Raw genomic sequence first — 26,404 nt, 5'->3', positions numbered from 1 at the left:
CCCCTTTTGACTTTTAGCATTTTTGAGGGGCGCCGGTCCCTGGCAGCTAGCTGGCTCCAATGCTCAAAATCGTCATCAATCATCATAATTTAATTTGCATTATCCCCATTGCCCCCATATGCTTAATGGATTGCACCTTTTAAGTGTTGTTGCTTGTTACTTGTATTTTCAAAAGCATCCAATTCAGTTTCCAGGATTAGATATTTCAGTTTTCAGACAAAATAGTTAGGTTGGCAAATCATTTACATTTAACACATCATGTTTCGCTCAAAATTTTCAACAAGAGATTCGATGGTAACAAGGAAACATTTGATCGGAACGGCAAATTGTTGTATCAAGTAAAATCCAAGAAGTTCATTCCTGAAACAGAATATCACATCTTGGCATCCAATGCTGACCAATTGAAATCAGGTGCGCACATGACCGCCGTATTGCCAACACCCAAGCCTTTTACATCGGTTGAAACATTTGAAAGATCTAATCTTTTTCCACCTTTTTTTTTTAATTTAATTTGAATCAAAGATTGACCCAATAACACTTCAGCAAAGCGAAGGCCATCACCAGATCAGCCTGTCATCGTTTACCTATTAAAAGGGATGACACGATGTTGCTGCTTTATTGCTTTCACAATATTGTATTTTTGTTCTTTATTTCAATTTAAAATTGGAGGGCAGTTTAGTTCATGATACCGACAAGTCAATTTACCCCACTTTTAATTTCTTTTTATTAGTATTTTTCATTACTGTTAATTTTTTTTTTAAAAAAGATCAAATTATCATGAGAATGTGATGCAAGTGTACCCACATCTTTCTGATTGGAAACTTAGTACCCATTCAAAATCAAAGCCGTGCACTGCACGCAACACGCACTGTGGCCTTTAGTATTTTGGACGGTTAAGATGCAATTAATCTCCCTAATCATTAGAAAATACACAACCAAAGTCATTATGCTTACGTGGCGAGTTTCTATCGGTGCTATTTTAGAGCCCACCAAAATCAGATAGGATCGACCATTTAATAACGGTTCACCTCTACTTAAAACAGTGACAAGCAATGAGCGACCAAAACCGAAAGGGCCGAGGACTTTCCTTCGTCTCCCTCACTGTCTCCATTGTCTAAATAAAGCACAAGACAACACGTAAACACTCGCAGTGAGTGAGAGAGAGAGAGAGAGAGAGAGAAGAAGAAGAAGACCATGTGGCCTGATTCTGAAGCGATGGATGAAGGGCAAAGCTCAACGCTAAAGCTACCACTTTTTTCAATAACAGCAAGAGCAAGTATGCAGTCACCAGAGAGGCCTGGAATGCTAACCCCACCACTTCGGACTTCAGCTTCGGTCCCATTTCGATGGGAAGAAGAGCCTGGCAAGCCCAAGCCTTGCACCACTGTCATCACTCTGCCAGACACGTCGAAAACTGATTTTTCTCACAAGTGTTTAGAGTTGCCTCCAAGGCTTTTGATCATGGATGCTGCTAATGCTAATGCTAATAATATTACCAAACTGTCCTCACCCACCACTGTTCTTGAAGGTCCTTATGTGGCTCGGTCGTCTAGGTTTCAGACTCCTTCGTTTAGAATGAGTAGTGAGTGTTATGGGTCTTTTCGTGGGAGTACTTTAAGTCCTGAACATAAAAATAAAAAAGATAGTGATGAGTTTGGTGTTGTGGTGCTTAGTAATAGTAAGATCGTGAAGAAAGAGAAAGGGGTTTTTGGTTCTTGGCGTGAGAATGGGTTAAAGAGCAATAAAAGAGAGGTTGGTGGGGGTAGTTATGTCTTTCCATCTTCTGTGGATAGGTTTTGTGAAACTGAATGCAGCAGAGCAGAGGAAGGAAGCTCAAGCAATTGCACTAGTGATAAGATCACAAGGATCAGAAGATCTGGCAGCTTTACTAATGTCTCTGTTGCCACTGCTAGGCCTCGCTTCTGGGTAAGGTTTTTTTCGCTTATTATCTTTGTTATTATTATTAACTTTTTTTCTTTTAAACTCATTTGGTGGTAAAATTTTCCTATTCTGAAGTTTTTGAGCATCCAAAATTAATCATTTTCTTTCCTCACTGATTTCTAAAATCTTTTTTTTTTAATATGGGATTACTTTGATTAGTAATCTTGCTATTGTAATTTGCACTGGCCCATGACTTCTTTTATGCAGTGCAACTGTTTAACTAGTGACTTCTTGTAATAGCAATAGAAAGAAATTTTAAATGGACGTCAACTGCTACTGCAAAAAATAGTTTTATTTGTTGGCCGGAAGTTTGGATTCAAGTTTTATTGCAGAGGTCCCCAGTTATACCAAAATGGGCAGTGGATATGGATTTCACTGGCACATGACAGGTTAGGTTAGGTGACACAGTTAGCCAGCCGATGCTTTAAGTACTAGTCACTAGCGACAAGTTAAGGTGGTGCTGTTCTTTTTAGCCTTGTTGAAAGTAAGAAATAAAGTCTATAATTTGAAACAAAAATGATTATAAAATTTGTTATCATACAAGATGGATCAAATCTACTTAATTTTAAATTAAGTCATAACATAATTAGGCCTGCCTGCCGTACGTTCATCGTCTTTCAACATTTTGATTTGCTTTATCATTCCATCTTAATATTCTTTTCCTCTCCTGCTTTTGGATATTTTTTGCATGTATGCGGTAATGGTCATCCCCCAATTTGCGGCAAATCTTATAAACTTTGTGTGTTGGGAGTAAAAGTTTCTGTTGTTTTGACAATGCAGGCGACTATATATGGGGGCTTGAAGCAAGTGGTTGTGCTTCCATGGAGAAGTAGAAAAGCCAAGAAAGATGGCCTTCTCAGTTGATTGACTTCTTCCTTTGCGTACCGGGAACTTACATTTGCTAGTTTATTAATGAATTACCTGTAGTGTACTACTTTATTTCCTTTATTTTGTTTTGCTTGGGTGATAATTAATCTCTGGTGATGAAAATGACGTATCAAATGTAATCTAGCATAGCCCATCAATGCCTACTTCTTAAGCTAGCTGGATTCCGCGATGCTTTTTTTCTGGTGATGGGCCTAGGATTGCAACTCTCTCTGGCGTGTAAATAAATCTCAATAGCAACAGCCGCAGCATTGGGTGGGAATATCTCATATTTGTAAGAAATGAATATGAAGCATATGGCTCGATTCTCCCCAAAGCCTAGAAAATATTACATATTACAACCCCACGGTAGCAATCTCTTAATTCTCAATTGTTTGCTAGAAATGCAAATAAAAGGATGCATGATCTTTAGTTCCACTTTTTCGTGTTTGGTTATTTTTCGTTCTGGATAAGCAACAATCATTAACACGACATAAATGAAATATGGACTGCCAAAACAAATGAACCTAAGAACTTGGACACAGCTCAGGGAGTGGGGGAATTGTATTTCTGTATCAAAGTGGAACCAAAACGACGACTGACCAAACATATTACCTGCTTATTTGTACAATCATCGAAGCCAATTTGCTGAATGACCAGATTGGCTCAGCTTTCTTTTTCTGGACACAAGCAAATGTCCTACCAGTAATAACCTATTAATCTCATATGGATGTCTACATGGGTAACAGATAAATCAGAACAGAGGACGAAATTGCGAAAACCAAGTGTCTCATAAAACACTACGTACACAATTATTTTTTAGTGTAATACTTTCAGAAATCTAATAAATTCACTCAACTAAAATGACAAGATCAGCCAATGGGATGGAAATGAGATTGTAAGAGAAAGAGTAGCAGTGAATTTCCCAGGTTTTCCCTGAAATGCATGGGTCCCAATGAACCTTTGCTGATTTAAAATTCAACACAACATGAAATATTCATAATTCTACACAAAATATGATGATGTCCAATATGCAACAAATTCATTTGTCCTGTTTCACAGTTAAAACTCAGGCTTATTTCATTGTTGATACGATAGAAACAAAAAATCGCAGACCCGAACAGTGTGCTAAGATCTTCAAGTTAATTCGTAAATCAAATCACTGCTGTTTTTTCCCAGTCACACCTGCAACCACCTGCAATGATGCAAGACAAAGTAATAAAATTACTAGAATGTAAGCTGATACATGACATGAAGGTGAAGAAATTCCTGTGAAACACATTTACAGTAACAGAATTTGCATCTTCAGTGTTATAAGCGAAATTTCATATTACTGTTACTCTCTGATCTAACTGCATCAGATTGCTAAAAGGAATTAGGTAGGCAGCCAATTCATTTAGTCATTCAGACATGACAATTTTAGCCATATACATTTCAGGAAATTTTCTTTTCCTTCCAAAAAAATGAGTTAAAAAGTCAAATAAGAATGAAATTCATATTAGGATTTCACGTGATAACAGCCAGAGGAGAAAATTAAACCTAATTCAAGAAGACCTATTTCAACAACAGAAGCAAGTCTAGGAATTATGTTATCAGGGTGTTACATTACAAAGCATAAAGTAAATGGCATTAAAATTGAAAAGAAAAAACTAAAGCCAGAAAAGGCACTTGCTTAAATTTATATTGCAAACTACTCAAGCAACCATAATTTTGTCAGTGAATCAGAAAGTGAATCATAAATCAAAATTCAATACTCACATCGCTTAACGCAGGTTGAGGCACTTGTTTGGATGATTCAAAGGAGTCTAGCATGGGCCTTACAACAGCTGGAAGGAAGAGGCCTGGGATTTTCACAAAAAAAGTTAATTGTCACTCACCAGGAAGATGAATAATTGTTTCCTCAAAATCACTCACCAGGAAGATGAATAATTGTTTCCTCAAAAGGAAAAAAAAAAAAAAAACCAACTCATTGCGCTGCAGAAAGCACTCATGGTTTATTTTCTGTAAAGACAAAGAATAACGCATTCACCACGTAACGTATCTTCTGCTCATAAAAATTTAAATCGATAGGTGTAAACATAAGTGAAATTACTTAATAATCAACATAAAAAGCCGTGAAAGATACATAATAATAATGTAATCTCCATCTAGACTTTTGAATATAGGGCTCAAACGAGAAGAACAATACAGTTTCGTAGAACATTTCCACATAATTCGTCTTAACTATATCATACTAGTTAAAGATAGCATTTCTGGTAAATGAAAAGATATCAAAAATTGAAGTGCATACTCGGTGAAAAAAAAAAAAATTAAGTAGAAACCTAAAAAGACTATCTTACAGGATTGAATAAACAACAGGAATCAAAAACCTATGAATAATAACATGGGAATTTTACTTGAGAAGGCCACAAATAATAACCGTAACGTAACCAGAAGAAAAACTAGCATATTCGCCTCGCCCCAATTTAACTGATATTTGCCCAACGTATCAATCGATTAACAGATAGATAACAATTAATGGAACAAAAATTGAGAAGTGCATTCAGGGATTGGATACCAAAAGCACCCATAAGGCAAGAAGCTGCAACGACCGGCTCTTGTGCGACAAACATTCTCAGCTTCTCCATCACCGCCATCTTTTCTAATATTTCCAGAGAGTTGTTTTGGGTCTTTGCAATGTGGGTCAGCGGATGCGGATCTGTGTTTATCTTGCTTTGCTTTTGGCTCTTCTTCTTCTTTTCTTTTGTCTTTTTTTTTTTTAAAAAAAAAAAATTAGCAGTGCGTAAATTACCCGGGCCGGTATAATAATGTTCGGGTCGGGTCAAGCAATTGTCAGTTTGCCGAATATAATTGCTCTCTCTCTCTCTCTCTCTCTCAATTTTTTTTTTTTAAATTTTTCCCTTAAAAACAATTTCTTAATTTCAGGGGGATCTTCTTCTTCTTCTTCTTCTTCTTATTCTTATTATTATTTAACATAATCTAATTCGTTAAGATCGTGTAAATCACTTCCAATAAACAAATAAAATCCAACCGAATCTCCTTTTAGTGATGAAACACGTTTTTAACGAATACATTTCACATTTTAGTGTTGGAACATGTTTTAAATTTTGCTTTGATAAATCTACTAAAGTTGATAATACACATCAACCATCAAAAATACGAATAGGAGGTGGAAGAGGTTTCAGCTTTCAAACGCAGATCACTTCATCAATCATCACTGAGATAGGGATTTTAGAGTAACAAAACGAGATTGCAGTCGGATGACATGTTCGACTAATATACATACACACACACGAACCTTATCATTAAACTACATAGAAAGCAAAAACGAAAAGGAGAGAAGATTCACCTACTTACAGAGACCAAGAAATCTAATTAACCACATACATATATCTACCTAATTTTGATTCAAACACTTTCCTTAGTAAAATCATTCATCACAAGAAGCACGGATTCAGTTAATGCTCTCATACGTCGCTAGAAAGGTAACATCCATCCCACAGTCCATCCCAATAGCAAACCAGCGCCAACAAGACCCAAGCCCCACGCAAAAGCAAAAGCATACTTTGACATGTCATGTTTTGGTCGGCCTTGCTTCCCTCTTTTGCCCTTTGCAGCTTTCTGCCAATTCTTTCCTGTTTTCCTACCTTTGGGAGGCACCCATGGAAGGGCCACTGGGAAGAGAGTGGAGATTGGCTGGTCACTATTCTTGATCTGGAAGTAAAGGGCTTCTAGCTGCAGCATTTGGAACCACTGTCTATATGCAAAAAGTTGCGAGGCTTGTCTGAAGAAGAGCTTGAGGATATGCTCCTTCTCAGCATAGGCTTCCTTTGCTGCCGTCTCAGCTTCCCTTGCTCGTGTTTGAGAATGTCGGAGAGCTTCTAATAGTTGAGCCTTGCAAGGGTCACCCTCAGAAACTTCTTGTGTTTCTGAGATGCCCTTGTGTGCTGTGCTACACCTGTTAATAAGATAAAAAATTCAGCAAAGATTAAGCCAATGTATATAGCTGTGTTGGACATTGATGCAAGCGCACAAGCATGCGCGGAAGTACATATGCAAGTTATTTACCTACTCATACTAGCAGAATCATAGCGTTGAATATTACTACGCCGGAAACTTTGATTTGCTAGGGATATAAAAATTCACATGAGACACCCCTATGAATGTTCATAGAGAAATAAAAACTAATCTTCAATTCAATTTCATGCAATAAACAACCAGAAAATATGACATTAAAATATACCCGAATGATTCGCTAGAACCAAATGGCATTTGCCCTTCTTCAACTGAAGCTCTTCTAGAATCAGGAGAGCCCTGAGCATGAACAACTGGATTGGAAATGTAATCAGTTTGGTATTTCAAATGCAAAGATGACGTTTCATCAAGATCAGAGGCCCGAGAACGAGCATAAGGGTGGGCCCTAGTATGCTTCTTCTGAGGTGGAGGAAGGTCACAGTTTTCCATGTAGCTGACTGACTTCTGGGCAACCAAGGAGGCCAAATCATCTTTATCAGTTGTGCGCCACCACGGCTCAGTCTTTCCACCCCCAATCCAGGGAGATTCTGGATCAAAACAGGGTTCCTTGGATGTTTTGGAACTCGGGCATCCTACAGAATCCATTTCAATAAATTCATAGTTCTCCCTAATATCCATAAGTTCAATAAATTCCTGGGTTGTCTTACAATCTACAGCCTCTACATTTTGTTTCCTAACTTCAGGATCTTTATTCCTACAAACAGCGGAGACTCTATTATAAAGCTCATCGTGAGAAACATCATTGTTTATACTGCCATCAACAAGAGTACCACCGGTGCTATCTAATGAGGGGTCCCCACTGAACTTAGAGGGTGAATTGACAAAGCCAGCTCTCAAGGCTTCCATCTCAGCCTCCACAGCACTTATTTGCTCACTTGTTAAACCTTTTTGGCAGCCGTAGTTAGGTTGCAGCTGAAGCCACCATCTTGTATCAGAAGGCAGTTCAGAATACAAATGATTCATGTTTAGAGGCATGAATCCTGCAGCAGGGTGATCTGGTGCATCTGCTACACCAGCAGGTCCTGCATCAACCTGTTTGGACGATGAAGACGATGATTGGCAGCAAGCTAACTTGGGAGCTCTTTTGGCATCTTCTTGGACAAAGCAACGATTAGCTGCCCTCTGCCACACAGCCCTTGCTTCAGCTCCTGCCATTACATTCTGGAGACATTTATCTGTCAAGAAGCATTTCTTACTCTTTAGATGACCTCAAGATATTCATCCCAATTAAGAAGCACAAACTGTTAAGCTTCTCCTTCTAGTCAATAAAACACGACCAAACTAAAACGTAAGCTAAAATAGATATTATGGGTTACACAAGACAGTGATAATTTCACACTACCACAACACTGCTTCCCCACAGCAACAAAAGAAAATCAAGAGCAAAGCAAAGCAATTAAAACAAAATATTCATCCCGAAATCCCAAAACGAAGACTTTTGCGTTGAAAATACCATCAAATTCTTTGAGGAACTTATGTTGTTGCCAAGCCCAAATAAAAATCGTCAGTAATGCAAATGTATTTTGGAGGCTTATGATATATGTTAAATCAAATCATTTATCATAACCAAACACCAAGCAGCCCTCTGTTTCACCCCTGAAGAAACAGAACACCACCTCCCCAGAAGAAATGACCAAAACAGGCATAACACAGATAATTCAGGATCTAATTTCATCACAGTAGCAGCAAAGCACAACCAATATCATCATAATATCATCATTCCAAACATCCAAATCCAAACCACAGGAATCAAGTACAGAGGCCTTGCAACTAACAATAAAATTCTTTTCCGAAGATAGCAAGCGTATTATGTAAAATCTGTCCAATTTAATTTTTGTAATTTAGAAAATCTTATAGCAATCACACCCACAGTATCTGACTCAATAACTAATTCAGTTAACCAAAAATAATTAAATAAATAAAGCTACCGCGACCACAACAAGCCAGCGTAAAAACCAACCACCAGATGATGATACATGCATCAAACACAATAAGAAAATTGAACGAGAGCAAGAGAACGAACCATCGAACAAGAGTTGAGGGAAGGGGGAAAAAAAAAGAGATTGAATTAAGACGCAAGTGGCGTGGTTGAGTGGATTTGAAACCGAAAATGGAATGAAACCATTTAAGTCCAGATACGAATGACTTAACAAACGAATCTAAGAACACGAGACAAGTAAGGGTGGTGCTGTCAGCATACCCCTTTGCTATGCATATCCTTTTGTTGTTCTGTTATCATCATTCTCCTGTCTTTTCCCTTTTTTTTTTGGCTGAATGAAAATGTCATGAAATTATCAAATTACAGAAAGAGTTAACATATAACGGCGTCGTTTATCACCTACCTGTCCTTTTTAAGAGTTTGTTAGTGGGGTCCACGGACGCCAGATTTCAAGCAGTGGTTGTGAGAAAAGATCTCGACCGTAGACCTTTAATTGTAATTGCGGGTCCGGATTATTATTTACAAGATAAGGCTCCGTATCTCCTAAGTTTTTAATACGAGAGGGTCAAGTAATAAGAAAATCTCGAGTCCACCAAATTCCAATATCATCATATTTTATTTCGTTTTTTCCTATGAAAATTAGATAATCGCAAATTTAAAATATGAATGAAAATCCGTAGGTTTTTTTTTTTAAGACGGCTGATGATTGAACCCACGAAGAGACTCCAAAGTTGAACAGAAATATAAATAAAACAAACGAAGCCAGCTCGGCATCTTTCTCAGAGCTTCAGACCATTTGAGCTGCTTGCTCATAGAGTAAATGTGTTTTGAAGTCAATTGATTTATTTTCAATTACACTTGATTTTTTTTCTTTTTTGAAATTTAATTAAACAGGAAATTGAAGTTTCGAGTAATCCTCAAGTTATCATTAATTTCTAGTGGCATTTCTATAATTCAGTGTGTGCACATGGTTTCTCGCAAGATCTTGTGTGCCCTTTTGGGTTGAAACTTTGAGAAAATCAGGCTTACAACGGAATGGAGTCCGCGTGTCAGTAGCTTGAGAAACAGATTAAAGTTTTGTAGAATTTGATGCCGATAATAATATTACGCTTTGCTTTTTGACTTGTTAGTTTGAGATTTGCGGTGAAGCGAAGTGAATGAATGACACAAGGAGGTCATGCGACGTGACACGTGGTTATCGTAAGATCTTACACTTCCGCCAAGTGCCGACTCCCAGATAGCTTCATTTTGTTTAATATAACCACTGCGTCATTGTAATTTTTCAAAACAAATATTAACACATCATACAAATATTTGTTTGTTGTAATGATATTTTTTAAAAATTGCAGTTGGCGGTTGGGCACCGCCCACTCCCAGGATATAAATGATTGGTGCAAAGATTGGTTAACCTCTGCCCTGGGCCTAGGACGGCATAATTCATAAAAGGTTGTTTGGTTTGAAACGATAGTTATTGCTAATTCGCCGAGGCAAACCAGATTCATCCTCTTAAATCTCTAACAAACATTTTTTTCAGAACACCACTGAGAACCAAACCCGCTAATTCGCCGAAGTCAAAATCATTTTGTTATTTCAACTCCGTCTAATTCATAATAAGGGTGTGCGTTTAAAATTAAAACTGGACAATTATAATTTAAAAATTACAATATTAAAATATTTAATAAATACTAATTATTATAATTTAAAAACGATACTGATATAATTTTTTATTTATATAATAAAAAATTTATTACATCTTTAATAATTTTATCAAAATTATTATTTAAAATTTATATTTCATAATTATAATTTTTTTTTTACAACTGTATCTTAAAAAATACAGCAGTTCAAACCTAAGTCAGGTCACTTGATTCGCTAACACGGGAAGAATTTGTATGGTACTTCTTTCCAAGTGATTACATATACGTCTGTATACACATTTACATTTACTAGATTGTTATAAATGAAAAACTTGCAGAACAAACTGTCGCTGTTCATACACTGAAAGATGGCGTTCTCTGATCCGAAATTCAGAGGTTCGGACTTCTTTAAAGCTCGGACCCTTTATTTCAGTTGTAGAACCCATTGCCATCCCTAACTGAGGCACAAAATTTCAATCAAAATATTATACAAAACTTGATGCCTGCTTGCCAAAGAGAACGGGCCGCAATGTACCTACCACGGCTACCCAACTGTTTCTCCATTTTATAGAATTTCACATCATGTATTGCGCTGCTGAAGTTTTCTTTTATTATGGTTTTGTTCCCAGCGGGGGGCATAAAGCTGAGGAATGCCGAATTTAGCATATTGAAGAACTCAACTCGCAGTTCATTCTCCATCCCTCGAGAATAAACACCAAAAATCTGGATCTTCCCAAGGCTGCTATCAAATCATTTTGTGCTCATGAAAACGATGGCCTGGAAAGCAATCTGTATCTACAGTTGATCATGACAGATAATGCACTGTAATTTGTGAAATATAGACACAGGGCTTGATCTGCAGCATCTACCAATTCCACATAATATAATTTGTTCGCATTTCACAGGTTCTGCAAGACCTCCGATGCTCTTCAAATAAAACTTAACCTCTTCACAACCTATGCTGATAATCCTCGAGTTGAATCAGCTTCACAGAGCCGTCTCCACCACATGATAAGAAACCGCGTGAAACAACTTGTATATCTGTTACACCAGCCTGTCACATTTAAATATAATATTTGCTTCAGTGCAAACACAATTAAAGGTACTTTCTTCCAACAAAACCAAGATATATCTTCCAAAATAGAAGGCTAGCAATAAAGTAAGAACAATCGTTACCCGTACAACTCCGCCAAAACCCCGAGAGCTCGGTTGCAAAAAGGTGTGCCTTTCATGCAATTTTGACCAGTGATAAACTAACTGCGCTGCTTTTGCATCCCAAAGTTTTACATCTCCATCTTTGCTCCCTGTTAGGAACAAACTGGTATTCGGGACGGTGGATATTCTGGTGACACTCCCTTCAGCCAGATCATTTGATAGAGATATTAGATTAAATTAGTCACTGATATGAAGTTATAATTGTCACTGAAAGAAATTGCCTGTACCTAAGTGTGCCTTTGGTATATACCAAAGCATCCCATTCTGATCTCCTGGTTTACTCCCAGACCCTGTTTGCGCATCAGCGTGCGCACACGTATTGATACTTGATCCACCCCTATCTGAGTGCTTGTGCTTCTTAGTTTTCCCAGTTGCTATGTACCGGAAATCATGTATTCCAACATCGCCACCTTTACCACCAGTGACAATAAGGGGAGAAACAGATCCACTTCCGAGGTCATTATCAAACACAGAAATGGAGCGTGCACCACCTTACATGAATAGGTAAAGCTTATTATAATAACCGACGGAGAGATTGCAAATGTAAAGAACCAATTTTTAAATCAATCAATCTAGGTTCTCAACAGATTACAATAAATGTACCAATCTGCATAACGCTTAATGCAAGACACCTCACCACTGATGCTACAGATAATGTAGTGTACAGCAAAGTACTATTTCTAGACAGTCACTATTATGTCAGAACCAACAAAATTCCTCTTATGTCAAGAAAGCAGATTGTAAAATTACACAAAGATTACACAAACCAAACTCAGGACAGCTACCTGTGTCTCCAATCAAGAGATGAATTGTAGCTTTTGTCTTATTTTGCAAATTATGCACAAAAACTCGACATTAATCAAAACAAGCATCTGCATTTACTCAAAGCGAAGTTTAAAAGTTTTAAGGGTAGAAAGAGATCATATAAACCTTCATGACAGGTGATGGAAGCTCGGGAACTTGTTGGTGGAGCCAATGTGTCCCATACAACTACATTGATCCCATTAGAGCTGTGCCCGGCTGCAGCAATGACTGACCCACTTGAAGTAATATAACTGACATCCCTGCAACCAAAATTGCAGCTGATTAATAAAAACTATTTAGCAGCACAAAGAAACACCATTTCAACTTGTTAACAATTAAAAATTCCTAATCTAATTGTAAGTGATTCTTAGGAATATGTGGCATCTTAGGGAAAATGGGGAAGATAACCATACCAGTGCACTCAAAGAAAGTATAGATCACACATACCATGTCTATCACCGAAAATGGCAAGAAATTATACCCATTCACAAACTAAAGCCATATCAATTATTCCAAAATCTTGCTAATGAAAAATAAGGCAACAGCTGGAATTTCCTCCAAAGGTATGGGATAACAAGAAAACATACATTGCGTGGCTACTAAAGCAGAGACAAGATTCCATTGGACGGACATTGCTCCTTCCTCCCACCTCCAGCTGCCATGTGCATACAGTTCCATCTAGTGCCGCACTAGCAAATCGGTGTCCATAGTGGTCAAATTGCAATGCAGATATAGATGCAAGAGCATATGGGGGAGGAACATTTGCAGCAGGCAGCACACCATAAGTTGCAGTAGCTTTATCCTTACCAAACTGCACTTGATAAATTTCAGGTAAGTCATATGTCCTTAAAAAAATTAGTGTACAACAGCAATACAACTGATAGCCCACACATCTGAACAAATACTACAAACTTCATTCTGTAGTTAAAGACACTTCTGGAGCTTTCTCAGAAGCATGTTTATATATGCCACAAAGAAGGAAAGAATAGCGAAGTAAAGGGATAGAGAACCGTTCAGTAGTTAGAAAGAAACAATAGGTACCGACACTAAAAGTGGTAAAATCTATTAAAATATATATCTTTTAAACTTTAAGGCAGTGTTTACTTTCTGGAGTGGGAGTGTGGAGTGTGGATTCCTCCCACTCCAGTGTTTACTTAGCTTAAAAAAGGAGGGAGTGGGAGTGGGAATCCGTGGGTCCCACCCAATTTTGGAGTGGGGAGTGGGATTCCCACTCCCATGGGGGGAGGTGGGAGTGGGAATCCACTCCCCCCTCTTCCCATTTTATCCTTATAAAAATAAATAAATAAATAATATTTAATAAAATAAATAAATAATATTTAAAAAATAAATAATATCATATTTATTAAAAATAATAATTATATCATATTTATTTTATTAAATTTAATAAAATAAAAATAAATAAATATTATATTTAAATTAATAATATTAAACATTAATTTTAATAAATATTAATTATTTATTTAATTAATAATAATAAATATTTTATTCTAAAAAAATATTAATTTTGTACTATATTATCAATAATAATATTTCATTTGTGTTGCTATTATTAATAATTTTTATTCATATAATTTAAATTAAAATTAATAAAAAATTATGATTTACATAATTAAGAATATTAGTAATTATTATTAATTTATAAATATAATAAAATATTTATTTTATTTTCCAAATATATTTTTTATTAATTTTTTAATTACAAATTATAATTCTGTACATAAGGATAAAATTGTAATTTAAAATAATTTACTCTCAATCCAAGACAAAGTAAACAAATAATTAGGATTCTGATTGACAATCCATACTTTCATTTAGTCTAAGTAAACACCCTACTCCCACTCCCACTCCCACTCCACACTCCTAATCCAATAATTCCCACTCCTCAGGATTCACACTCCAATCCAAAAAGTAAACGCAGCATAATTTGCAATCCAGAAGTGAAGCTATCCGAGTGATGTGAAGACAGACTAAAACGGAAAAAAAATTAAAATTAAAAAAGAACAAATATAAGAGGTAATTCACAAAATAAAATTATTTTCAGTCAAATTTCCTACCTCCCACAAGTAAATGTGTGTATTGCTAGAACCAACCAAGAAAAAAGGCCTTAAAGGGTGACTTGAGAAAGCCCTTGTACTTATATTTTCTACTGTAGCTGGTGGATCCACATAATCCTCAAAATCATCTTGAGTTTCCCAACCTAAGGCAGATGCTCCAATACCAGCATAACCAGGAATCCCAAATGCTAACCCACCAGTCAAGTCTCTCCCTGGTCTTGCTAAAGATCCGACACCAATGGTTGCACCACCCAATCCAAGGTGTGCCCCTTTATTGCTCCCAAGACCAACACCAGGAGAAACAAAAGTTGGAACTGGAGTTGATTCTGAACCAGCCCAACCATTCTGTGGCCAATCAGCATCTGCCCAGATATACTTTAATTGATCGTGGAGAGGTATCTCATCTTCCAGGTTAAAGAAAACAATTCCCTGAACGACAGCGAATTTGACATTGACATAAACCAGAGAGCAATGTGAATATATATAGACTAAAATAAAATAAAAGCAAATAGAAAGAACAAAAAAATTCTACTGAATTGAGTATGGTTGTATGTTTGACAGCATCTACAGAAGGGATGTTAAGCAATAAGAGAAGGGAGAAAAATACCATGAAATGCAACTAATTAGCAAGAGAGGCTAACCAAAAAGGCACCTATCGTGTTGCATTAAAAAGTTGCTCTGAAAAGCAAGTGACAGAAATGCAAACAAATGCACATTTCTTGGCGAGCATGCCAGAAAAAAGGCAGCAAAATAGCAGTATGGATGCAGTTATAATTTATTTACATCATTCTCATTTTTTCTGTACGTGTAAACACACGCATGCATTAGAATTAAAAGACAGTCAATAATTAGAAAATGTGACTATAACAGAGACGATCTTGGCTGTCAGCTGAGTCTATACAGAATGCAAGTAAAATGGAAAGAGGAATAAGAGCATCCCAATTCTCCAGTAGGAAAGGAAAAAAAAAAAACTGTATGCAGAGACTAACCTTTCGGTTGCTAGCGATTGCACCTTGCCTTTGGTCAATGGAGTTGACACACAGTGCCTGCTCAGAATAAGAATGTCTAATTACCATATCAAATATGATGGAAGGCTTTGGAGATGTTATTTTCAGGAATGAAATACTCTCGTCATTCAATTTGAGGCCAGAGCCTCCCATTAATGTGATCATACCTCCTATGGACCAAAAATGCAATGAGAAGAAGTCAAAATACTTACCTCAAAGAGTTCCCCATTTCTCTTGCATATTTCCTTGGGCGCTTGAAATGGTATAACCTCATTTGCCATGTTTGCATCTTTGTGCCAGGACCTAGGAGAAGTACGACTATTCCGGAAAAGATCTTTACTAGCTGATCCAACTTCACCACTGGCCAAAGTACTGCCTAACTTATCTTCATTTTTACAGGTCTTTTTGATTTCATGCTTCAACTTGACACCTTCATTTATGTGACTCCATCCTTTAGACAGTTTACAATTGATATAAGATCGCCAATTTAATTTTTCTTGCGTGAAACCTTCGTGTATTATACTGGGATCAGAACAAACATCCCATAATAATTCAGATATGGCTGCTTCATCTTTGTTATTTATAATGTTCATACTCACAACAATCTGATTTAAATGTTGATAGAGGGTTCCAGATTGAGATGGAGTAGCTTCTTGTAACCATCTCCTAGTAGGGATATCAAATCCATTTTCTACCTTATACCGTAGGAAAAATGCAAGTTGTTTCACATGATGAGAAGATATATGCAACAATGCGGACTTCAGTAATTGAGCCAAAAACAAAGTGAGCAACCTCATTTGTTCCTTTAAGCCGATACTAGCAGATTCAGGATTTGTCAAACTAGAAGTCCAGGAAGAGATGTGGCCCCCCAAAAGTCTAGAAGAATGATTCTCATCAAGTTTAACGGACATCGAATTGAGCTTATGTTTCATAAACCTGGACATGTGTTGCCACAAGCAAGCCCCCATGATTTGCCATCTTTCATCTTCTGGAATTGAATTCATAAGATCTGTACTTCTTTCATCATCAACAAATTTAGAAACCTGAAGGTCCCCAACCATATTGTCAATTGATGTATTGCGGGTTAACAACTCCGCACTTTGGTGAAAAAATGTCTTCAGATTATTCATATCAACTTCATACGGAGTATGTCCATTGGTATATGTGATCAAGACAGGTTGAAGCACCTGAAGAAGACCTTTTGAATCTCTCTGAAGCCAAGCAGAGGCAAAATGCACATAATATTCATATAAATCAAGAAGAAAAAGAGGAGTTATGAGCTCTTCAGGGAAGGAGCCAGAAAAAGTCCTCATAGCAGCTCTTAAACTCCACAGCGAGAATATGATAGATTGAAAATAATACCCCTGAGCATTTGACCACCTAGATCTAACTTCATGATGCCTAACATTTTCACTATTAGTGGATTTCAAATGGGAGCAAGTAATGCTAGTGGCAGCAATAAACCGTGAAAGAAAAATGGAGATATCTTCAGCAGCCTTCAAAAGGGGCTTATGCTGACAAAAATACAAGGAGAGGCCATCAACTGTATCACTACTCTTTTCTTGTGACTTTCCTTGACAAATATATCCATGTAATAAATCATATCCAATGAACAATAATCCATTGTTGCATAACAAGCTTAAAATCTGTAGAATGCAAGAAAAAAGAAAACATATCAATTCCTCTTAGAAACCGATGTGTCATCAATTGGATAAGGTAAAGCAGTAGCATCGTGGTTTAAAAACTTACCTTTGCAATTAGAGAGGAAGAATCCATTGAAAATCTCTGCTCAAAAAATGCAAGTGCAGTATATAACTTCTGTTGAAAATTTTGCACTAATTTCTCATATTGATGAATCTCAAAATCCATAAAGCATTTACTCGCTCTACCAAATCCTAAATCAGGCCAACTAGGATGGTCCCTAATTAATTTTGAGAAATACTGGAGAGATAAATCCAACTTAGCGCAGGACTCCAGATGCAAAGCAACATCACGTAATAGCCAGTTAGAAGAACCAGTAGCAGCAGAAGGCTTCAGAATCTCAGGTAGAATATGAGAATGTCCAATATTCAATACACTTTCCTGATCTGTACCCCCAATAGTGCTGGGAGAAGATGAAAGGCAATCCAAAGCTTCAAGCTTTACAATAAACAATGGAAGTTTATCAGTCACAGCTACTTGTCAAAAGCTTAATGTCAGACATGTGCGCACAGTGCCTAACCTAAGCAACCATTAATAAGAAAATTCAACCATGTATGGCTACAAGGAAATTAAATGAGAATAAATATAGGGGTCCAAATTTGAGTAAGGCTGGAAACTATTTATGAGGTACAGCTTCTATTACTTGTGTGTGTATTTATCCTTATGAAAAAGTCGACGCTCACAACCCCAGGCAATAAACTTAACAGCAGTGGCAAGTCTCAGATATAAATCATTCAAATACCATATGATAAATGTAGGAGATCAGCACATGCTAAATATAGTAAGTGCAAGGAAGGACAACTTTTTTAATGAAAGAAGACAAGTCAAGCAAAGAGTAGGAAGTATCATGAAGTTTCTGCTAAATAACATAGTCAACCAAAAAAATGGAAGTTGAGGACAGATTTGACATACGATAGTTGTTTAAAAAATAGTTGAAAAAAAAAAGAAAAAAAGAAAAGACAGACCCGAATAAAATATTATGAGACCACCAAGTAGCACATTACCAAAGCAACAAAAACATTAACTGATAAACTCCACTTACAGGAAGGCCACATCTGTTCAAGGCAGTAGCTCTCATCAAAGCTGCCCACCGACCAAGGATTGCAGCATTTTTCTCCCCTATTGCATTCCTCATGCTATTTTTGTTTGCTAGCATGAGGCAATACAAGCCAATACTGGGATCCATAAAAGCAACACTATTGGAAGAAAGAGCAAAATTGTTGATTACAGCAGTTGATTGGAAACCCAGCATGGTGAGAAAAGACTGAGAATAGTTTCCTAATTCCCACTGCAAAAACAAGAGAGCTAATTATAAATTCTGAGACTCCAGAAGCTGCATGCAGCTACAATCCAGAAAAACTTGAAAAAAAGAGAGGAAACTCAGAAACAGAAGAAGATATAATTTCAGGAACCTCCAGAAGGCTAGTGAGCCAGTAGTCTCCCCTCTCAATTGAAGATGGAAGTATAAACTTTGTCACAAGATTACGCTCCAATGGTCCACCATGCTTCTCCACAAGCCGACAGATTACTAGTGCGAGCTGTACATCCCCAAGGTTTCTTGCGCACACAGTGACTGCAGAAGCAGCATCACCTCCAAGCAGAAAGAAAGCAATAGCTAGCTCTAATTGATGTCTCCCCAGTAAGACATATGCATTTTTCAGTGCCGCTGCCTTATTTTTCTCCTCCTGTAAACAGTAATTAATGCAAATAATGGATGAACTTGACCCTGAAAAAATAAATCCAACACTGACTTTTGCTCGGCATGTTAAAATCATCAAATGCAAGGTAGATAATATATTAATATGTATGAAGGCTAGTAACTTGAAAACAGTACAAGAAAATAAAACCAGGAAAAAAGAACCGGTAAAAGAACAATTGTCCTGAATAGATCTTTGTTGAATTTTCTGCTACTGTACTGTTTCTAACAGTTGCTAACAGCAAAATCAAAAACTTAATCGCATTTAACTTCACACAACACCTGAAAATTGCGAGAAAGAAATCCCACAAGCGGTTTGTCCTTCTCATCCTTGCTGATTTTGAAAAGGCCAGCCAAAACTTGAATTCTATTCAGTGCTATATATAAAAGTGCACAATCCTTGGGATCTTTCTTCTTCAGGTATTGCAATCTTGCCAGTTTCTCCATCTATTTTTCAAAAAACAACATCAGGAAGTACTGAAATTGCAAAATAAACTTCTTTCTTCGATTTGTTTTGAGTAGGGATTTGGGACAGGACAAACAAAGAAGTACAACTATCATATGTTGCCAAGTAAAGCACCCTAGATACAGATAGCATGCACCATAATCAAACCAAAAAAAAAAAAAAAATTGTGTTATGACATGTGCAACGAAAAACTATGGAGCCCATTGGTCACGTAAACGCAATTTGTCTCACTCGCAGCACTGGCTCTTCACAAGGATCATTCTAAAATGCACACAGAAGACAGGCAATCAAAAAGGCCCCATACATAAACTGCAGATGAATGGACTACAAGATCATAAAGAATTCTCATCCGACCTCAACTTTCATGCTGATGTACAAAATCCTAATGCAAATACTAGAAACAGAAAGCTTACTGAAAAGAAAGCATTCTAATTGTAAACCTGCTTGAGCGTGGAAAATTCAAATTGAGTCACTCTCACTGACAACCTTGATAACTTATTGGGGATCTCCAGCCAAACTGTTTGGATAATATATGGAGCTAAAGGCCAGCCCCTGAACTACTCATGTTCAAGGCTTACCCTATCCCTCAAGTTACATATGTATAAAATAAAACTTTTAAATTTTAAGGAAAATTTTGCACAAAATCCACATTATATACCAGAGATGGAATATGAAAACAATTCAGAGTTTTCAGATAACAAATGAATTTTACTGTTAAGGTGGCATGGCATTTGGACGGTCAAGAAAATCAAATACAATTGACACCAATTAGTGCACCAAGTTATCCAGGAAGGAGATCAAACAAGAAATGGATGTTATAATTAAAATTTAAATGCAGTTCATAAAGATAGTAACAGCTCCATATGTTACCCTTGTGCGCAATTGTGTTACATCGGTATACCAAAATCCAACACCCAAAGCCCGCATTTCTGGCCAAGTTGGTTCATTAGGTAAAATAGAACCAAACAAAGTTTCTTGACACTCAGAATGGAAAGCCCATGCTATAAGCCTGGAGTCAACAGCCAACTCTTCTGCAGATACCAATTTACCAAACCTTCGAAAGAAACATAGTAGCTGAAATCTTAATTCCACCCAAAACCTTCAAAGAAACAATTAACAAAACCACATTTATTGTACAGCAAATAATATACAGCTTTATAAAAGAAATAAGCAAGAAAGAAACAAACAGCAAATGACATATACCGTACAGGCACACAGATAAGAATGAAGAATATTATTGGATGAAATCATAAGATGAAATCAATTTACACCACAGAAAGATGTGTTAATTAACTATTCTCATTTATATCTCTTATGATAACTGTTTGCAGGACTACAATTTTGAATTTGCTATTTTATCTCTTAATGCTATAATTTGATAACATAGTTGCATGATGCAGATTAAAAACATCAGCTAAATGAGACAAGAAAAACCCCCACTTTTAGAAAAGTTCAGATCCATGGATGCCAGCTATTATGCTTAAAAGCTAATCCCAAAAAGAAGAGAAGATCCGATCTTCAATAAATAAACAGCGGTGTTTGAGGACTGAGAATCACAGTTAAATATTGATTTTTTTTTAACACATTGTTGTTATCTAGCAGGTGCAGGGGTGCCTTGAATAATTGACTCTTCTGCAAAAATTCTAATACTTGGTCCACCCACCTGCGGCACATTTTTATCAACTATTTTTCCACAAGGGAAAAAACATTAAAAAAATGGCAACACAGACCCACAACTATATAAACAGCTTGTAGAAATGCCCTTCAATAAAATCTAAAATCATTAGGTAAGAACACCTTGTAATACTGTAATAGAAACTAAGGCAACAAAAAAAAAAAAACCAATAAATCAAATTTCGGAAACACCTTTGCCCAGGTTCATCAAGATTTTCATAGACTGAAGCAGAGTGCTTATTATCAAATTCGTTCAATAGATCTACAACTGCAAGAATTTCCATCTTTTCTGCGTCAGTTACACCTGCTAGCTCATAGACATTCTGAAGTAACTCAACAAAGCCACTTAACTCCGATTTTGTTGATGAACTGGAATTGGAAGCATCTAAGTCCATATTGTAAGCAAATTGGCGAAACTGCAAAGACGTTGAAAATGTATTAAGCCCACTCCATTGAAATCCATTATCAGTTGAACCTTTTGAGAGAAGCCCTTCAAAGTACGTTGACAGAAGGATTTGTGGAACAATATGGCTAGACTTTGTATAGCAATATCTCTTCTCAGATGGATAATTAGAGGGAAGATTTTCAACAAGATGCCTCACAGACACATATGCACGCTTCCAGTTGCCTGAACATAATAAAAATGAACTTTTTTTAAGTGATATATCATCGGCTTAAATCAAGCAACTAAGTAAAAATATGGTAACGTGCAGCTTCCTATAGTGAAAGTAAAACATTTCTCTTCCTTGTAAAACATTTTCTGCTCCTTGTCCTTCCAAAAGAAGAAAAAGAGAAAACGTTCCAGCTAAAAGGAGATATCTTTTCTTATATATATATGCATAACTAACAACACCCTTGCAATGATGAATAAAACTGCAATCATGTACATTGGTTAAATGTCCTCTGAACACTTAAGATGAAAAAAGATAACTAGCATTGCGGTAACTCTGCGAAAGTACTAAAATTTGATTATGAGAATGAACATTTTGCTGAAAGGAGCATGCTGCTAGCTAATATACCTGAATATATATTCAAAAACAGCGCCTTTGGATGATAAACAGGCAAAGATCCTCTTAACTTCTCAGCTATTTCCAGCATGCTCCAGGAACCAAGAATGGCTCCACCACATTTCAGTTGATCACTTGCTACAAGGTGATCATTTTTCATATCAATATTTACAGAAGGAGCAGACTCATAATCTCCCCTTTGATCTCCAGCTGAGGATTCACTGTCGCAAACTGTGAATATCGTAGAAACAATGTTTTCATTGATTCCACTCTTGTGGCAACAAAAATTGTCTATGAAAACATTCGAATTGCATTTGGCCTGATGTTTTTTATCTATAAGAAACAAAAACTGACTATAGATACTAAGGTAGCTCTGATGAACAACAATGGCAATGGCCCTGCGACCCCAGGTGAAGTCATGAGCAGCAAAAGTAGGAGAAAACGCAAGGCAAAACCAATTTTGCATCTTCAAAGAATTTTTAGTGTCCAACAAAATTTGACCCCCATAATGCCTCTGAGCATATACTTTCAGCTCATTCTGCAAGCAAACACCAAGTAAAGACTGACCATTTTCTAAAGTTAACCAATTTACAGCTACAATATTTGTATCAAAAGATAATGTATCTTCCAACACAAAGCTCCCTAATTCTGTAACACAGACAGACTCCCATATGCGAACATTGCTGACAGCATTTGAATGACTTGCAGCAGAAACAGTAGCAATCTTCCTCCCACCATCAGTCAAAGAGATAGCAGAAACAGGACCTTGATGAGCAACTAACATTCCCACGAGCTCCCAAGGCATACAAGAGGTTGATGACCCACCAAGTTCACTTCTCCACAATCTCAAACTGCCATCAGAGTAGCCTGTAGCCATAGTATATGGAGGAATTTTACTGCACGGATCATTGTCATAAACCAACTTTTGTTGCATAGGCACCAAATTATTTGGACAAACCACTGCAAAACTTGTAACCCAATTGCGGGTGTGAGGCTCAGGAAATTGTGATGAACAAGGATTGACACCAATGAAATATTTTTTTCCACAAAAAGTAGTTTCAAACTTGCACATGCTGCATTTAACAGTATTGTTATCATCAATACATCCGCAGCAGCTTTCAGATAAATCAAAAGAGTGAAAGGTGATTTCCCATGATAAAGACTCAAGCCCTTTCAACCATACCCCCAAAAGCATAAATTTATTATACATAACAGTTTTATCATTACAAGATGGCAAAGGTACAGAGAAGATATTAGCGGGACCATCCTCATAATGACCATGACCAGTAAAAGGTATAGTGCAAACATAGTGACACACTATATCATCCACTTCAGTTTGAGAAATTTTTACTATAAAACAATCAATTCCTCCGACATGACCCATGAGAAGAACCATGTCTTCATCCAGAAGTGAAGGTGCCCACCTCAGGCTTGTATAATTGGAACATGACTTTCGAGTTCTGAGCTTTCCACAAAGCTTCCATGAGGGCATTAATGTTGGAAGGTCAGAGATGCAGTTTGAAATGGTGGAAAGTGACCAGAATAACAGCAAACCATTAGAATCCAGTGAAACAGCCAATTCAAATTCAGAGACACAAGGATGTACTGCAACTTGTAAGATTTTTCCAGTATGACCTTCTATGCTTAAAATCCTACTGGCAGAACATGACAAGATTTGTCCTGTGCTGGATTTATCAGAAGATACGTCCTCTACATCTCCTGATCTTTGAGCATGTAGTAAAGACCAGACCAAGGAATTACAATGTGACAAATGAACCAAAGAGCAAATAGTTGGAAGGCCAGACACACAATCTCTTGAAATAACAACTTTATTAAGAAGTGATTGCCCCTGAAAACCTGAAAAACCAGAATTATGAGGGTGTTCAAGTTCCAAATTTTGTTTCTTCCATAATGTGACACGGGGAAACCTCAAAGGGGAAATGTCGTCAAGACAATGGATGGCCCACAAGGTAACCAAACTTCCAGGACCATACCCAACTAACCACTCACATTTTCCAGTTCCCCCATGTTCATACACCCCTGTAGAAATGAAATGGTTAGCTCCTTCACCTGTTTCAAACATACATCTTATTTCTTTTGCCCATGTTATAACTATGTCCATGCCCAGTGCTCCATTCAACGCCTGATTTATCTCAATTATAGCACCAACACAAAAAGATCGTCTTATGGTTTTATGATCATTAGTGTCCTTGGCAACTTTTCTTGTCTTCCCACTGTCCATCTCACACCATAATCTAACAGTTCCGTCTAAGCAGCAAGTAAGCAGCACATGCCTCTGTGATCGTTTTGTGTCTCCCGGTGAATGCCTTCTGGTTGATGGTCTCCATTGTACCATTGAAACAGGCTGAGGATGACACAGCTCGAGTTTTATGTATTCAGACTTTCCATCACTACAACAAATAAACACACATTTTCCCGCCTCCTTAGGTCCTAAAAGGTCCAGTTGACTCATGGAAGCTGCAGTTGCTGAAGGTCCCTCAATTGACCAGGTTGCAGAAACAAGATTCTGAGGATAATTCTCTTTAAACTTCCAAGCTATTTCCCACAATGTGTTCTTCTTTTTCCACAGAACAGTCTCCATTCCACCAGCAACGATCCCATCACCAGATCCTGTCCACTCAATTGCCTCCACCTTCGTACCTTGTACAAGAATTGCATTCTGGCTCCAACAAAAAGAACCTGAAATTACAAGTGAAAAAAATAATTAAATTTAACATTAAAGAAAGAAAAGAAAAAATCATAAATACATAGTGAATTTGATTTAAAAGAAATTTCAGTCATTCTCTCAGCATTCATGCATCCAATTCTAGGGTACATAGTGTACAAAAGCTTATAGAAGAACTATAACCTCTAAATGCCAACATAAAGAGCAAAAATCAATGCCACTAAAGAAAAAGAATGATGAAATGCATAAAACAAAAAGATCAGATTCAAAATACTTCAGACACCTTTGGAGCTCGCTGAGTCATGAGCAAAGACGAAGATACAATTCTCCGAGGCAGCAGCCAGCTCGCCGATTGAAGGAGTCTCGGGAGACCAAGAAATGGAGGTTACCGGCAACGAATTGTCAGAGAGCGCGAAAACTTGGCGGAAAATGGGACCAATTAGGGCTTCTTCTTGAGAGAGAGGAGAAGGGAAATGAGAAATCACCAGGAGAGATGATGCTCCGTACGCCACCCATGAGTAACCGGCGAAATCCGGTAGCCAGTCGATGGTGGATGTGGATCGGGTCGGGGCGGTCGGGATGAATTCGGATCTGAGGAAAGCAAGTGGAAGGTGTTCTGTTGGATCCACGCAAGGGTTTGCGTTTTGTAAACTACAGCCTGATTCTGCTTCTGGCATTTTGTTTACTTTATTTACGAACTCTCATCAGAGTGTGAGGGAGCGAAATTTGAAGTGGAGCAGCAGCTCTCGTTGTTGCTGGTGGAGGGAATTGCGTGGGATATAACCGTTTCCCTCGTAATACCCAAAATTCACCTCCATCTATTAAAATTTATAATTTTACACGTACATACTAAAAAATTAGAGAAAATATAAAAATAGTCTCAATAAAATATCAACAAAAAATTAATACTCGACTCATTCAATCTACTTACTCGACTTATTCAATTCTCTTAATTTCTTACTCAACTGAATGCTCAACTTACCAAACTTCATACCCGACTTCATACTCGACTTATTCAATTACCTTCACTTCTTACTCAACTGAATGCTCAACTTACAATACTTCACTTCTTTAAAAATATTAATACTAAACTTAATATACTTACCCGATTTAATACTCAACTTCTTTAAAAATTACATAAATTTTACTTGACTTATTTAAAAAATTTACTTGACTTTTACTTAATACTCGACTCATTTAATATGCTTACTCGACTTCTTACTAAATTATATACTCGACTTATTTATCTTCAATTCTTACTCGACTTACCCGACTTCGCACTAGACTTTTCCCTGCACTGAGAGGAATAAAGGAGTGGATTCTTAGATTTTTTTTACTTTTTTTATTTTCGTGAGGTATATGTATGTAATAGGATATAAATTTAATATTTAAGAACAAATTGTGTATATTTAAATAAAAAACTCGTTGCTGGTGCACTGAAAGTTCTGAATTTTTTTTTTTCAAATTTGTAGAATTTATTTAAATGACCCGAAAATAATTTTTTTCTACAAATATGATCCAATATTTGAAACTTTTAAGATTTACCCCATAGATAGGGTGAAATATTATTAAAAAAAACTATTCGTTCTTCTTCAACGGCTCTTTTCTTGTTCAAAAATCGAACGGGTGACAAGTAGTAAAGAATTCGAAAAAGAAA

The 26,404-nt window shown here is 36.9% G+C and overlaps 4 protein-coding genes across 5 annotated transcripts; 1 reads left to right on the top strand and 3 right to left on the bottom strand.

Annotated features, from left to right (window-relative positions):
• The first annotated feature begins 1,040 nt into the window (after positions 1-1,040).
• On the top strand, positions 1,041-3,232 carry LOC18047537 (uncharacterized protein At4g00950). Its single transcript, XM_006444757.2, has 2 exons — positions 1,041-1,926; positions 2,722-3,232. Exons 1-2 carry the CDS (start codon positions 1,195-1,197, stop codon positions 2,803-2,805), a joined length of 816 nt encoding a protein of 271 aa, XP_006444820.1. The 5' UTR covers positions 1,041-1,194; the 3' UTR covers positions 2,806-3,232.
• Positions 3,233-3,701: 469 nt separating this feature from the next.
• On the bottom strand, positions 3,702-5,564 carry LOC18047536. Its single transcript, XM_006444756.2, has 3 exons — positions 5,363-5,564; positions 4,564-4,646; positions 3,702-4,000 (listed from the first exon to the last, which is right to left on the bottom strand). The coding sequence occupies exons 1-3, from the start codon at positions 5,439-5,441 to the stop codon at positions 3,965-3,967; spliced, it is 198 nt and encodes a 65-aa protein (XP_006444819.2). The 5' UTR covers positions 5,442-5,564; the 3' UTR covers positions 3,702-3,964.
• A 420-nt stretch (positions 5,565-5,984) lies between these two features.
• Positions 5,985-9,133, bottom strand: LOC18047535. Its single transcript, XM_006444753.2, has 3 exons — positions 8,864-9,133; positions 7,049-8,015; positions 5,985-6,763 (listed from the first exon to the last, which is right to left on the bottom strand). The coding sequence occupies exons 2-3, from the start codon at positions 7,993-7,995 to the stop codon at positions 6,283-6,285; spliced, it is 1,428 nt and encodes a 475-aa protein (XP_006444816.1). The 5' UTR covers positions 7,996-8,015; positions 8,864-9,133; the 3' UTR covers positions 5,985-6,282.
• A 1,494-nt stretch (positions 9,134-10,627) lies between these two features.
• LOC18047534 lies at positions 10,628-25,530 on the bottom strand. 2 transcript variants are annotated; one of them, XM_006444751.2, is made up of 16 exons: positions 25,031-25,530; positions 22,074-24,761; positions 21,247-21,682; positions 20,251-20,479; positions 19,197-19,361; positions 18,631-18,903; positions 18,261-18,506; positions 17,267-17,656; positions 15,730-17,163; positions 15,500-15,556; positions 14,511-14,939; positions 13,023-13,246; positions 12,562-12,695; positions 11,859-12,122; positions 11,593-11,771; positions 10,628-11,470 (listed from the first exon to the last, which is right to left on the bottom strand). In XM_006444751.2, the coding sequence occupies exons 1-16, from the start codon at positions 25,422-25,424 to the stop codon at positions 11,366-11,368; spliced, it is 7,647 nt and encodes a 2,548-aa protein (XP_006444814.1). In that variant the 5' UTR covers positions 25,425-25,530; the 3' UTR covers positions 10,628-11,365. The 2 variants fall into 2 exon arrangements, with proteins under 2 accessions (XP_006444814.1, XP_024043620.1); XM_024187852.1 differs by lacking the exons at positions 10,628-11,470; positions 11,593-11,771; positions 11,859-12,122; positions 12,562-12,695; positions 13,023-13,246 and adding an exon at positions 14,324-14,423.
• Positions 25,531-26,404: the final 874 nt, after the last annotated feature.

This window comes from Citrus clementina, unplaced genomic scaffold (genome assembly GCF_000493195.1).
Source record: "Citrus clementina cultivar Clemenules unplaced genomic scaffold, Citrus_clementina_v1.0 scaffold_3, whole genome shotgun sequence".
Lineage (NCBI taxonomy): Eukaryota > Viridiplantae > Streptophyta > Magnoliopsida > Sapindales > Rutaceae > Citrus > Citrus x clementina.
The sequence above is the reverse complement of the archived record's forward strand: the minus strand, read 5'-3'. Positions and strand labels throughout refer to the sequence as shown.